We start from the raw sequence: 15,989 nt of genomic DNA on the forward strand, positions 1-15,989 counted from the left end.
GTGCCAGCTGCCAGCTGTCTGGGAGCAGGCCTTCTCACATACACATATACAACTGCACATTGTTACCGTTTTGATTTGACAACATTATATTGAGTTATTACGGTTTTATCTGAGTTATATTTCTGCCAATCGGAAGCAGATCTCTCCCTTCACTGTCACATCGCGAGTGCAGTAAAGCCCGCCTCCAGTACTGCAGGATCTGCATTCTGATTGGCTGAAGCACTTCTTCGTTGAAAACTCAGTAACGATTGGGCTGGAACTTGTGTGTTGTTAACCCTTTGTGAACTGGGATACATGTGCGCAAAAAAACACAATTAAAATTCGATATGAACTGAGGAGCCGCAAAGAGCCGCGGGTTGGCCACTCCTGCTATAGGGGAAACAATGGACCCTTTAATATTTTGTAACATATTGCTCTGCAAGAAGTGGGGGAAATGTTAAAATATGGGCCTCTTCACGACTTTGCAGCTATTTCATGAAGTGCCTTCTGTGTGAGTGTGTGCATGCATGTGCGTGTGTGAGCAAGCCTCCTCCCCCCTCCCCCCACCCCCCGCCTCCCCCCCGTGTAGATACAATGATGATGAATTGCAGTGGTGTGGTAGACTGCCGGAAACACACATGCAAACACACACACAGGCCTGGCAAACCACAGAAGAAGTGGGAAGCTAAAAGACAAAGAACAAGAGAGCCAACGAGGTGGTGAGGGAATCAGGAAGAGATAATGGCGATGCAACAGAAAGAGAGAATGGGACGAATAAAGACAGACAGAGGGGAGGAAGAGAGACTATGCTCGCAAACAAGCAGACTTGGGGACACACACACATGAGAGGGAAACAGATGGAGGGAGAGTGGAATATAAAAGATGTGCATGTTTGGGAAAGTGATGCTGAAAGAAAAGAAAAACCATGATCTGTGCAAACGTGAAACTGCTGAGATGGACTGGAACTGCAGAGGGGGGAGAGAGGACTCCAGATGTCCCCACTGTGTTATACAGAACAGAACAGAGGTCAGGGAGGTTAGTAACCGTATCATAAGTGACATCATCAAGGTGAACCTCTGCCCATTGTTTGTCTAAATCAGTGCTTCTCAAAGTGTGGTCCGGGGACCACTGGTGGTCCGTGAGTATATTGGTAACATTTCACATTTTAAATAAATAAGTTAATTTAAGTTTTCCGCACTCTCGCGGGAATATCTCCGCAATGGAGCAAGCTTGAGTTTCACTTTCGATTGCATGATATAGCCCAGCGCAACACCATCGTCACGCATGATGCCGCCGGTTTGTACCATTTTCAGGCGATTTGTAATCTGTTCTAGAAAAACTATGTGTTTTTGGATATTTGTGGAGTTAGGTGGTCCGCGAGTGTTTTTTTATTGGTTAAGTGGTCCTTGGTATGAAAAAGTTTGAGAAACACTGGTCTAAATCTATCATTTGAGGCTACACTACATTTGTGTGCTTTCTAACCTCATCACATTTTAAAAGTCCAAACAATTGTTCATACTATAACTAATATCACATGAAAGAAATACACCACATGTCCCTTATATGGCACAATATTACAAAACACATTAGTCTCAGGGTGCTTTGCAAATTGATAATCATGAACAAATATGTTATAAAGTTATAAGAATGTAATGTTATCACAAGAATATAATAAAATGTCCACAGTAAAAACATCACAAGATAGAATGTTAAATAGAAAGAAAATGGAGTCAAAAGAATAATTACATGACATGTCACTTGTTAGACGCTTTTATCCAAAGCGACTTACATACTCAATACTGTGGGCAATCCCCACCGGAGCGATGTGGGGTGAAGCGTCTCGGGGACACAACGACATGCTGACTGCAGCGGGGTTTGAACCTGTGGACCCCCTGATCTGAACACCAAGGCTCTATCCATTGCGCCACACGCCTCCCACATCCTGTAATAGAAATAAAATAGTACAAGAGACGTTGTGTTGCAAGAAAAACGCAGGAATAAGAAAGATATTTCGAGATACAACACAATGTCAAACGTAACACTGAACCATAGAATAAATACAATTGTACTTGTTTTAATTTTGTTGACGTGTATAAGAAGTGTATAGTGAGCTTTTTGCTGCAAACAGCTGACTTTATCTGACAAAAGCACTAATGAGAAAAGAAGGGATAAACCAAAAGAGGCAAGTCACGGGCCTAAAAACAATCTCATCTCATTTAAACATCATATCAACCATTGTAATTTAAAAAAGGCATTTGATCAATTGGAAATTAATAAATATGAATATTGATTATTGCATCTTTAAGAAACTAAATCTCGAATGCGTCTGTCTGCTATGTTAGCCAAGATGCAAACGATAGTCTCCGCTCTTCCCTATAAACACATACATGATACCACTGCTCTGAGTATCCTCAGTGGGGAAGTGTGTGTGAAGTGTGTGTGTGTATCACAGCTGGCTGAGACCGGGACACCACAGTGTCATAAATCACAGAGAAAATTAGCCAGCAGTACAGGTACACTCATCCATTCAATCTTACTGTGTCTTTGTGCATTATTTAGCCCCCTCGCCCAACACAACTGCATGCTGACACACACCAGGGACCCGCACGATGCATGGATGCTCCCTGAGATGTTCACAGGGACACACGCGCTGGCACGCGCACACACGGGCAGGATGCATGCAAGCTGTGTGGATACCTACTGTGATTGTTCTTGGACAACACACGCGTACACACACACACACACATCGTCCCCAGGGGTTTGGAGGCTCAACGTGAAGGATGCATATGGAGATTCTCCACATGATCTTCTTCCTAATCATGTGGAGCAGACGGAGACTGTAGCATCAGCAGCAACCAGCAACCTGCTTTACATGAGTTATTACACTGACACACATTGGATATCTGTGTGTGTGTGTGTGTGTGTGTGTGTGTGTGTGTGTGTGTGTGTGTGTGTGTGTGTGTGTGTGTGTGTGTGTGTGTGTGTGTGTGTGTGTGTGTGTGTGTGTGTGTGTGTGTGTGTGTGTGTGTGTGTGTGTGTGTGTGTGTGTGTGTGTGTGTGTGTGTGTGTGTGTGTGTGTGTGTGTGTGTGTGTGTGTGTGTGTGTGTGTGTGTGTGTGTGTGTGTGTGTGTGTGTTGTCCACAAATTGGTCTAGGCTTTTCTGAAGTCTAGACTTTTCCTAACTTTCAAAAACAAAATGCAAAGCACATGCACAGTACACACACACATACAGTGTGTTCTTCTGCAACACTGCCTCATACTAAATAAGGTACGATGTATATTCTTATGATAATAATTTAAAAATGTATAAGTATGTATGTATTAACATACTGTAGCAATGCTTATCTCATTAAAATATGTATAGAATTAACCCTTAGATGCACTTAGAGGGACCCTACACTCTTCCTTAAGTGGGTCAAAAAGGACCCGTATTAGAATAATGTGTTTTTATGAAATTTTTGTCATTCTGGTTAAGAAAAATCACTTGTATAATATTTAGTATTATATTTTGGTTCACACTAGAAATATTTTATATTTAATTTTTCACTATTTATAATTTTAGATAACATTTTTACATTTTTAAAAATTCCATAGAAAATGCATTTTTGACCCACTTATGGAAGCTTGGGGTAGAAATAGAAAAACTACCATTTCTTAAAAAGTATACAATGTATATTAAAATGTGTAATGGCATGATATCCAAAACATGTTTTTTGAGGAATAGCTGCAATATGAAATGATAAAAAAATGTAATTACAAAGATACTCTAAGAAAACCACCTCACCGGGTCAGAAAATACCCACTTATGCATCTAAGAGCCCATACTCAAACAGATATCAGGGATATAAGTGTAAATGCAATCAATTAGTTAGAATAAAATAAGTTTAGGGGCCCTACTATGCTTGCATTGGGTTTCCCTGTCTTCTAGTGTGTGCTATAGGTTTGTGTGCATGTACATGGTCTGCACAGGCTCACATCCAAAGGTTCTCTCCCATCCCTTGCTTGAATGGCTTCCGTTGGACTCCAACAGAAACATTTGCATAATATGCAAGTGCACACAAACATGCTTAATCAAATATAAAGATGTGAGTGGCCACAATCAGCAGAAAGAAGCATTAGGGATCAACCCTGTGGCAAAGAGGTACTGTGTACTTGGACCGTTCTAAGCTCAGTGAGTTACCACACCAACGCACACACAGACACACTCACAAGTCCAAGTGTCTGTTTGACAAATGACTAAAGGTGAACATGCACTTCGCTTCTGTTCAAACGCACGTCCACTGGTTGAGTGGTCGGCATACAAATTCCTCGACACATGCGCCTGGGGCTTGTTGTCTGTTATTGCTATAGGCTACTACACAACACTTATTTAAGGTAAGGGAAAGAAATAGCTGTTGTCCAACCTTCTACACAGCAATACATTCTGGATGCTCGCAGTCAGGGAAGACTTTCTTCTAGTGGTTAAGTGGTTTATTTAACCTTTATCATGCATTGTCCGTTGCCTGGACAACACAAAGTAAAACAATGCATCCGACCGCGGTGGCAGGAACACAAATGGAATATGTTGGCAGTGAGCACTTTACTCAGTATGAAGGTCTCCTGCTGATGGTGGTAAAATGCAAGCATTACAGTTCTCTCAAAGCACATGTGCTAATGCTAATTAAATGCACATGCACACAGTGTTTACTTGCATGCCTGCACATTTTCTATTAACACATTATTAATGGGAATCACAAAGAACAAACAATGCAGACGGGTTGCAGATCCAGCTGAGAAACAGAGAAACACATATAATGAAAACAACATGTTAAGTGTCGTGTGAGGTGTGGATAGTCGTGTGAAGCAAACATCCAACACATTTCCTGGAAACAATTCTTCATTTTTTATGAAAGAAATTGACATTCTCTGAGATTGAAATGGTACAAGAGAAATACCAGAATATTCTGCTCTTCTCTGAGATGACAAAGTCGCACAAAGTCAAATTTATGAGGAAAATGTTTTCAATTGAAATACTTTGTTTAGAATATGAATGCCTTCCCTGGCTTGTGTGTTTGTTTCACACCACGGCCCTCATGTGCTGTCTAACAATCAGTTTAACACAAATACATGAATACAGAATTAAACATGCTCTAACAATGTGAAAAGAGGAGCGTGTGTGCTATCAGTGCATGTGAACACACACTCCTGAAGGTATCCTTCAACATGACTAATTACATGAGGGTGACCTGCACACATGCACACCTCTCGCTTTTTTTACCTCCTCTCTCCCTCACCAACCAGCTGCTCTGTTTTGTTAACATAGGCACTTTTCAGTCTCACACACACACACACACACACACACACACACACACACACACACACACACACATGCAAGAGCCATATCTATTCATGCAATCCGCGGGGACATGCAGTCCATGGAGACGATTCATGTAGCGAGAGAATAAGCGAGTGCAGGAGCAGATAACGAATGAACCCGAGCCGGGCCGCTGTGTCGCTGTAATGAGGCCAGGGGCGGCTTTGTGCTCACCTTGTACTTTTACACCTCCTCCCCTCCCTCCCTTACTTGTTTTACTCCCCATGTCACCCCTCCTCCCTCTCTCGCTTGTCCCCTCTCGTCGCCCCTCCTCTGTGCTGTACCTCTCCTCTCCCTTATCTCCTCGTCGTTGAAACTCTCCTCTTGTACGTCCCATTTGCTCTTCTTTCTATCTCCCCTTCTTTTCCCTCACTCTGTACCAGAAAGTCCTCTAACCCTTTCTCACATGTTTCTAATGTGCTATACTCCTTTCCTAAGCCCACTCCTCTCTCTCTCCTCTTATCTGCTCTGTCCTCCACTTACATCCACCTCACTAACGTGTCCTGTTCTTTTTTCTCCTATACCCTTCCCTCCACCTGACTTCCTGTTCTCCTCCTCCTCCTCCTCCTCCTCCTCCTCCTCCTCCTCCTCCTCCTCCTCCTCCTCCTCCTCCTCCTCCTCCTCCTCCTCCTCCCTGGGGGACCTACACTATGAGTTGGCCCAGGTAGATTAATTACATGCAGTGACATGGAGGAGCTGGCCAGAGGCTTCAGTAATGAGTCTGATTACTCATCTCCAGCAGCTCCGGGGGCCCCGGGGAGGGAAGTCAGGACGGCGGGCCAGCAGAGAGGCCGCTCACAGGGGGGGGGGGGGGGGACACTTCTACACACAGGGTTCCACCAATGTACAGTGTCAAAAAGTAGCGGTGCCACTTTAAAGCTAGTACTACAGTTCATAGATTGGTACATGAATGAGTCCTGAAACTATTTTTTTTAATGACAATCAAACGGAAGCGGGGGGGCGGCGCCCCTATGGGCCGGCCGCCACTGATCACGATTCATACCAATGCGTTGCATCCTCCATTTTCTATATTACTGCACATGGCTTCTTTGTCATCAATGAATACATGCAGTAAATACATATGAACTCCCTTTTTATTATTTAGAAAGTGCTTCAGAAATCCACAACGTAAATGTCTTGACATTAATTTATAAACCAAAATAAATCAATTGCATAGCTCTAGCATCCCTATACAGAATATGTGTGTGAAAGTGTTCCATCCTCAAAAACAAAACACTAATGCTTCTGCAGTCTAGCTGCAGCTTCTAGCTACGGTCTTCTGTTAAAAAAAGGACACTGAATATCCACTGAAGCTGCTCCGTGTTCGGAGTCGCTGTGCCGCTGTCACGTCTGTTCCCTGATCTCTGCGTCACCGACGGATTTGATATTAAAGTGACAGAAAAAAAACGTTATTGTAAAGCGGCAGCCGTAAAATCAGGAAGCAACGTTACTACGCTATAATCCATTATGTTCTGTCACTGCATCGATGCAGAATCATCCACGTCCGCATCGCGATGCATCGTAGAAATTATTAATTTCAACACCCCTACTAACGAATCAGATTCGGCTACAAAAAGACGTCATCACTGCACCACTCTATAACATGCCAAAAGTCAATAGCTGTCCAATAAAGAAAAGCAAGCAGAAAACATTTGAACTAGAAGTTGTATATCTTTGATGACAAAGCAATACCTGATCACATTATGTTCATAGCTGTGATCAATTAAGCTGATCGCCAGCGGGACAACAATGATATTATATAATCACCAGGAGACCAGGAATGCCTACAGTATGAAGAAATTCCTCCCCGGAGCCCAAGAGGTTACCCAGTGGGATGGCTGAGAGACGAAAAACATCATTACATGCAGGAATTGTGGGGAAATATGAGCGTGGCTAATAAATCACACAAACAATAGACTGCAACGGTTTCTCATTAAGACAAGAGTGGTTTTTAAGAAAGTGTATTTAAGGTAATGTTTACGGTTGATTTAGCTCATGAGTCAAAGCTACAATGAGGTGAAACTGGAGAATGGATTTCTGGATTTTCTTTTGTTCTCAGACTTTGACATCATATTAGGAAATCCATGCTCATTAGTAGCAGATTGCAACCTATTGGGGGCAACATTCCTGCCTTTAATATCGGCTGCCACCCAAACTTCTAGATCTCATTAGAGAAGAATGTCTGAATTGACAGGTCAGAGTGGAGTAATATGTGGCGAGTGGAAAGACCAGTGTCAGCTTAAAGAGGTGCTCAGCTGAATGCTCCCCTGATGTGGCTTAAGTATTTTAGATGAGCTTCTGCCATGCTAGCGGAATGATCTTTTTAACCCTAACCCTTTTTTCCACAAATCTATACCCATTTGATTGATGAATGCATTCAAATACATCCATTTCCAAACTATCCACTAGTTAGTGTGTCCCTTTTGCTTTTGTTAATGACCAAATACTTTAATCTACTCTCATTCCCTTTAGTCTCACTTGTACATGTGTATTCTGCCTATTAGCACGTGTTAACATTCTAACATGCACAACTGATCAGTTCCCCCCCTCTGTGACAGAACACAGTCAATGTGAGGTAGACACGATCATTGTTAGCATTACTCTAGAGTCTAGACCAGTGTTTCTCAAACTTGTTCATACCAAGGACCACTTAACCAATAAAAAAACACTCGCGGACCACCTAACTCCACAAATATCCAAAAACACATCGTTTTTCTAGAACAGTTTACAAATCGCCTGAAAATGGTATAAACAAGTGGCAACATGTGTGACGAAGGTGTTGTGCTGGGCTATATCATGCAATCGAAGTGAAACGTAACCTCGCTCCATTGCGGAGATATTCCCGCGAGAGTGCGGAAAACTTAAATTAACTTATTTATTTAAAATGTGAAATGTTACCAATATACTCACGTACCACTAGGGGGCGCTCACGGACCACCAGTGGTCCGCGGACCACACTTTGAGAAGCACTGCTCTAGACTCCCTTTGCTGTGTCTAAGTTTGCATTGTTTGAGTGTGTAACGCTGGACACTTCTCACACTCAACTACCGCCACCTTGGCTACGTAACAGAATGTGCTTGACCAACTGATATTGCAGTTGTTTGGGTAAACACAGCTAACTAGCTAACCGTGGCGATTGTCACTTCTGGTTAGGAATCACAGGAGCCATGTATAGACAACATGGCTGTGTACTCAGAAAAGTGGCTACATTGAATAAAAAAGAAGTTAGTCTTCATGTCTCTATTGCTATTTTCTTTAAATGATTACAAAATCCTATATCATATTTGGATATTTGGATATATATCATATTCTTTTTCCCTCTGCTGCATCTGCTCTCCTGAGTTATTAGCCTTATTTCAAAATAAATAAAGCTAAAACTAGTATTTACTCCATAGTGTACCCATGAAGTGAGTCAGACGAGTCAGGCCGGGTGGCACGGTGTCGCAGTGTCACAGTGTGGCCGTTTTAAACCATGTGACAGTATGAATAAAGCATGATGCGGCGGGCAGCAGGGTGGGCAGGGACTGACAAGGGAACAAGCTCACCCAGTGTTTTGGTGACGGCAGACAAGTCAAACCCCTTAAAGTGTAATGGGGGCCGCGCCGCAGAGAGGAGTGTATACGTGTGTGTGTGTGTGTGTGTGGATCCTGTGGTTTGACTGAGGCTGGAAGCTGCCACGCACAGGCCTTTAAACAGTGGGACGTAATCGTGATGCTAATCGAGTCAACAGCCTACCTCGTGGGTGATGGATCAGGGTCACGCTGAACTAGTGGGAAGGGAATAGGACCGATGAGCCTTTTTCTTTGTGGCCAATGAGAGTTGTGGTTTCATGCTCCGTGTTCCCCTTTGCTTCTCAACCATCTCAATAGACCTCCAGACGTCCCACATTCTTCCCTATGTGGCTGCTTACAATGTCTCCTTCTTTTCTTGTTTATGCTGGTGTTTATTTTCTTATTGTTATTCTATTTGTCCTGTTATTTCATCGTCTTTCCCTCCAGGCATTAGGCTGATCTGAAGCCATCACTGATCTGAAACTCCACCATGTTTTGATTTGATAAAGGTTTATCTACTTTGCTGCTAAACGTCAACCCATGATGCTGATTTGGTTTAGTCTATTACCTCCAGCTTTACAGATGCAAGTATTTGTTACAAGCCAAAACAGCAATACAGATGAATGCTTCAGCCACAACACTATTGTTGACAATGAGCACTGTGGACACTCGGCTCTTCAGGATGAGTTTGGATTATCAGTATCACCAGTGTGCTTAAGAATGTCCTAAAACGTATATTAAAACAACCAATTTGCTGCATTAAATGTTTTTAGATGATGTAATTCCAAGGCAAGGCAAGGCAAGTTTATTTATATAGCACTTTTTAACCCAAGGCAATTCAAAGTGCTTTACAAAAAAAATAAAATGAAAGACATTAAGCATTAAAAAAGAAAAGCTAATAAAATAAACATTAAGGAAAAATACATGGATAAAAGTTACAGTGCAGTCTAAAATATGAATAGTTCAATTAAACATTACAAGAAAAAGTACATGGATAAAAGTTACAGTGCAGTTTAAGATATGAATAGTTCAGATGTATGAACTATATATGAATAGTTCCAGATAGATAATGTTTGTTTTAATCAATTTATCAAGGACATTTAAAAAAAAAAAAAAAAAAAAAAAAAGGGATATTCAAATGCTAAATGGTACTCATACTAAACATATCCCACAACTTTCACTGCCTTGGATTTATTGTAACATTTGAACAGAACTAAAATAACTCTCTGACGTTAATCACATCTTATAATAGCCTATATAAGACTGTTCGACTGCAATGGGTTGAAACGCTCAAGATTACAGTTGTTATATTTTGTTGACAATGTACCCGTCTGCATCCTGATCAGCAAACAATGGCAGTCATCTCTGAGAAAAAGTTGAATGTATTTGACAGTACCGTCAAATATCTCCAGGATAAACTGGTCATGAAAGGTTGTCTTAGAAAGTGTTAGAAACTCAGTGTTTTCCCTTAAGACATACGTTTAAGTTGCCTACACTTAAACACATCTTCATCAAAAAGAGACAGATCGAAAGATGAAGTCAAATGGATTTTTGAAGACTCAAACAATGTTACCTACTTTGCCGGATCAGAAATCACAAAAGCTCCAGCTCCTGTGCTTTTTCACCAATGACAATGCAATACAAGGTCGTCGTGGACAAGGTACTCTTTACTAAAGTGAAAATAGTAAAACCACAGTGTAGAGCAGGGGTGTCAAACTCAATTTCATCGTGGGCCACATTAGCATTATGGTTGCACTCAAAGGGCCGGTTGTAACTATATAAATAAAATAATGTATTATATTACATTTTTGCCTCTGAATTGGATTATTATTGGATAACTTCATAATTAACTACGTCTGAAAGCAGAAGTCCAAGTCTCTTCAGTGCGCATGCCACAAAATGATTTAAAAAAAGATCTGTAAAAAATTTGGAAATGCGGAAGAAAAAAGTCAAATTCTGAACAAAATTCATATTTGAGATGCATTGTGGGACATGTAGTGTATGGGCAACGCGCTTCTGCATGTTCGGCATGTAACCATATAATAAACGTATTATAATCTTAGCAAGCTCTTGCGGGCCACATACAATGAAGTTGCGGGCCGGTTTTGGCCCCCGGGCCTTGAGTTTGACACCCCTGGTGTAGAGAATACTCTGTCGGGAGGAAAAGTCCTGCATTAAAAGGTTTACTTAAGCAAAAGTCTTCAAATATTAGCATCAGTTTGTACTTTAAGCACATTTAGGAAAAGTAAAAGTACTCAATATGCAGACTGTCTCATTTCACTGTAAAACATACTGTATATATGTAGCTGGTAAAGGTGAATCTTTTTTTGAAACAATATAGGGTTACCTTAATATTTAGATTCTTGGATTAGGTTACTGATTACAAAAACATGTTACCAATAAATGTTACATGTTTTAAGTAACCCTCCAAACCTTGATCATGTATGAGTGTTATCTTCTGTGATGTTTGGTATTTTAAATCATGGTAGTGAATCAGAGCAAAGTGTATAAACGTGTTGAGTGTACCACGTGTATGTGTTCCAGTGTGGTTGTGTGTACTGTATGTGTCTGAAGCCCCATTGCCCATGAGGGATGGTCGAGTCCCGTCTATCAAACCCAGTGTGTCAGGGAGCAAATTGGAAATGCCAATTTCACTTTACCCTGCCCCGCATCTTATCTCCCTCTCGCCCTCATCCCAGCACTTAGCTCATGCGTAAATGAATACGGTCCTCTCACACGTCTACCTCCGTCTGATTTCACTCTGCTCCCACCTCTCTGACCACTTCTCCTCCTCCTCATCCTCCCCTTCTTCTTCATCTTCTTCTCCCCCTCATCTCCTCACTTCCTATTCCTGACTACATTCTCCCATGCCCATTCAGCTGTAACCCATCTGTTTTTTCTCTGTGTGTATTTATGAAATATGTCTGTTTTTTTTGGTGAATATGGATTTATGCATGCTCGGTCTGTATCGCCGCCTGCAATGAACAAGCCGGGGAGAATCACTATGCAAATGAAACGATATCTCATATTCTTGAATTTGCATTGAATCCATTATAAATCAGCAATTTCTCACACTGGTCTTCTCTGTCTGTCTCAGTATGACTACGAGGGCGGGGACATCGGTGACCTCCCCGTCGACCTCTCCGTGGTGTGGAATGGGAACTTCGTCATTGACAACCCCTCCAACATTCAAGGTACCACTTTTTTTTGTATCTCCGTTTTTTTACCAAGCTGGAGCTTTGTTGGTTGTCCAAAAAAAAGGTTTAATCGACACCGCTTGTTTATCCGTCTGTAATGATTTTCTGTGAAGCGAAAATGCCGTGTCCACTTTTTCTGCAATTTCATTTTTGACAGCCATCGGGGAGAAAAGTGAAAGTGTACCATCCGTATTCTTGTCTCGGGATTACAAAAAAGACAGAGGGAGTGATTGATGGACGGAGGGGATAACAAACAAACATCCAACGGAGAAATTAACAGGGACGGATGTAAGAGGGGAAGATAAACAAATGGCAAAACCAATAGGCAGAAGGGAAAATGGATGGAGGGGAAGAGCGATGGGTAGATGACAGGTTGATAAATGTGGCGTGTAATGGTGGGGACTAGATGAGCATAAAGGGATTGACAAAGAAAAACAGAAAGCGACATGGAGGCATTTATTAGTTTAAATCGCTATCTGTGCATGAAATGGAAAACAATTACCAATTCTAAATTATTTATCAAGTGTAATATATGGAGGCTGTGTGTGGAGGCTAATAGTTGTAGACGTCCCATTACGCAAGTGAATGTAAGTCTTGCTCTCAAGTATTTTGCTTGCCTATAGTAGATTAACTAACATTGTCCAATGTATTATTTTTCTATTATTCACCATAAGTGTCACTCTTTAGATCAGACATGTTCACACTTTTATATCACAGCTTGTCACAAACGAGCTGAGGACCAAAATGCAGAACACGGGAAACCAGGGATAGTCGGTACCCAGCTTTATTGAAGGCAATAGGCTGGTAGGAGACAAAACGGCAGATAGTAGGCAAAGGGCTGGTCGGGGACAGGCGAGGGTTCCAGGAGAAAGCAGGACGGGAGTCGCAGGTACAGACCGGGTCAGGGAGCAGGCGAGGCAGGCTGGTCGGGGACAGGCAGGGTCGAAACCGGGAGAGCAATCTGAAGGGTAATGCGGGAAAGACTGGCATGCTGCAAAGTACGATCTGGCACTGAGGTGAAAGTGAAGTGGGCCTAAATACTAATGGAGCTGATGGGTGTAACAGAGTGAGAGAGAGAGACAGGGTGTGACTACCAGGTGACTAAGGAATGTTAATGCAGAAAATAGGTGAGTGAGAAAGCAGACTGGGACACAGCTTCTGTGTTCTATCTGACATCATTGTTATACATGTCAAACGTGCAGTTCTTTGTACAGATTGCTTGGATTTATAGTTACTAATCAGTCACAACCTAATTCTCCTGCCTGTTATTTTGTTTATAATGTGCTTTTGAATTTTTGATGTGATGAAAGATGGGGATTAAATGTCATGAGCACATGCTGAGAAATACTACATTTGCCACAACACAATGAATAATCACATTTCTGTGCAATCAATGGATCCTGTCATCTTAAAAAAAATATTTGATGCCTTTTCCTAATCTGACTGACTAATACCAGCCTACAGTATATCTGATGACACAATCCAATTAGTACCATCATTGCCATTAACTTTGTAAGTTGTAACATTGCATAATGGAGCATTTTAGCCAACACACATGTGTAAACTGAGTGTGTATCTACTATTTACTACTGTTAATACTTCTATTATTGGTCAAATTACAATTTTGCAGTTGCTTGCTGAATGAAATCAAGGTTAGTTTAGGTTGTTTCAGTCAAAATGGTCCACCCTACAATGAAAGGGAACATAGAAGGTTGCTTTCCAACTCAATGTGCCCGGTTTGATTTGTCTACGCTGGTATGAAAATAGCTATTCCAACTTGAACTTCAAACAACCCGACATAGATTGCCCAGGGTCTCAGTCTGTTTTCAAGTAAACCGTATAAACTACTACACTTGTTTTCTTCCGCTGAACCATGCGGTGCTGATGATGAAGGCTTACAGTCAACCAAACTGTTTCATTTAGAAATCATGTCAGTCTATATTTAGAAATCATTGACATTCATGTTCCCCAGAGGATGAATCCTATTGACTTTGATGATCCCATGAACTTTCAGATGGTCCCATCATAAGGTCAATGTTTGTACATTTGTTCTAAGTCAATTAACAATTAGCTAAAGTATGACCTGCCACTGTAAAAAATGTTTTACAACATCTTATGAATATCTGCGTGATTTTAGCCATCACCTAAAATAAAAAAACATAACATTTACTAAATATCTCAATAAACCATTTGTGCCATTGGTTGCCATCAATCAATCAATGTTTATTTATATAGCCCAATATCACAAATGTTACATTTGTCTCAGTGGACTTCACAGTGTGTACAGAATATCAGTATGACAATACGACACCCTCTGTCCTTAGACCCTCTGTCCTTAGACCCTCACATCGTACAAGGAAACACTTCCAGAGAAAACCCACAGTTTAAAGGGAACATGGGAGAAACCTCAGGGAGAGCCACAGAGGAGGGATCCCTCTCCCAGGACGGACAGACGTGCAATAGATGCCATGTGTAAATTGAAAAGATAATACATTTGCAACATAGGTAGTCCAAATGTTTGGAAATGAACATTTAGTTAAAATATTCCTGATTCCCTGAGGGTGAATCCTATTGACTTTAATGATGCCATGGACTTTCGGATGGTCCCATCATAAGGTCAATATATTTTAACTTTCGTTATTGATTATATGTCAAACAACAATCAGATTAGAGAAGGTTCTGATTTACCACTGATCAATGTTTAATAATGGCTTTAAATAAATCACAACGGGATCTTAGAAATATTTTCAAATGACAAGAAATGTACTTAAAGTCGACCTATCATGCTATATTTGATATAGCATGATATATAGCGCCACTTTACTGACGTCAGTAAAGTGTTCAAATCTGGATCAGTCTGTATCAGATCTGTTGCAGCCCCTTTTTTAGAGATTTGGGTATGGATGAAAAGAGAGAGGGTTGTGTTTTCTGACACTTGGTGAGTTCCCTGACACACCGGGGACACATATTCATGTCTAAAAGACGTACAAGAGTGCATTTTGCATGATAGGTCCCCTTTAATGTCTCTATAAAGCATTGGTACCATTGGTTTCCATGGCATTTTGTTCTGACATACATGTTCACCAGAGGATGAATCTTACTGACAATACATGTACACTGCAGACTATTTTACATCTCCAAGATCAGTAGTGTGAAGCAATAACAATAGAAAAAGCAGGATCTTAGCTATCGTTGAATAAAACTCATATCAGAGATGTTGACATCTGCCGAGGCTCTACCGTGAGGTTTTCATGCGGAGTTATCCAGCTAACTCCTGAAACACACCCCAGGGATGTGTGCGACAGCAAAGAGAGTTTGGGAGTGTGGAATCCAATGATCTCAGTGTGTGTTCATGTTATTGGGACTTTGGGTAAGCACAGCAGACCTCTCTCCTCGACTTTCTTGGTGGCATGCATAGAAGGCATGCAGCACTGTAAGCCAGTGGTGTGCTCCTCATAACAAGACAAAGACAGAATAACCTGAAACAGCTGGCGAGGTTATGGATGAGTAATTTGTTTGAATCAACAATGCTTTCAACCCCCCATAGATATATTCAAGTTATTGTGCTAAAGCCTCATAGAATACCTATTATAAAACTCTGCATTATATATCATAAAGGCCTTCTCCTCCTTTTTCCTCTCCATCCTCTATTAATCCCTCTCAGCTCCGTCCCCGTCTTTTTCTCTTATTATCGTATAAGAGCGTATTATCCGTCTGAGGCAGAGGCTGGCCCGGCTTTGCCCTGGTGTAAAGTGGAGATGTTAATGTTAATTAAATCATTCATTTGGTTCAGATTAATTAGCGCCGCGCTACTTTTAAGCCGAGCCGTGGCTAATCAGATTACGCCCGAGCGGAGGGCCGAGGCGGGCAGATGGATAGGGAAGAAGCTCGCTTTGAAGTCCGGCCGCC

The 15,989-nt window shown here is 41.5% G+C and overlaps 1 protein-coding gene across 2 annotated transcripts in view; it reads left to right on the forward strand.

Moving 5' to 3' along the window:
- Window positions 1-15,989, forward strand: part of plxna1a (plexin A1a) — a 320,685-nt gene that overhangs the window by 215,265 nt on the left and 89,431 nt on the right. For both annotated transcript variants that reach the window (XM_034086873.1, XM_034086874.1), the window contains exon 11: window positions 11,981-12,077. In XM_034086873.1, coding sequence (XP_033942764.1) covers window positions 11,981-12,077 — 97 coding nt within the window. The remainder of the gene's footprint in view (window positions 1-11,980; window positions 12,078-15,989) is intronic.

The sequence above is a fragment of the Pseudochaenichthys georgianus genome, chromosome 7 (assembly GCF_902827115.2).
Source record: "Pseudochaenichthys georgianus chromosome 7, fPseGeo1.2, whole genome shotgun sequence".
NCBI lineage: Eukaryota > Metazoa > Chordata > Actinopteri > Perciformes > Channichthyidae > Pseudochaenichthys > Pseudochaenichthys georgianus.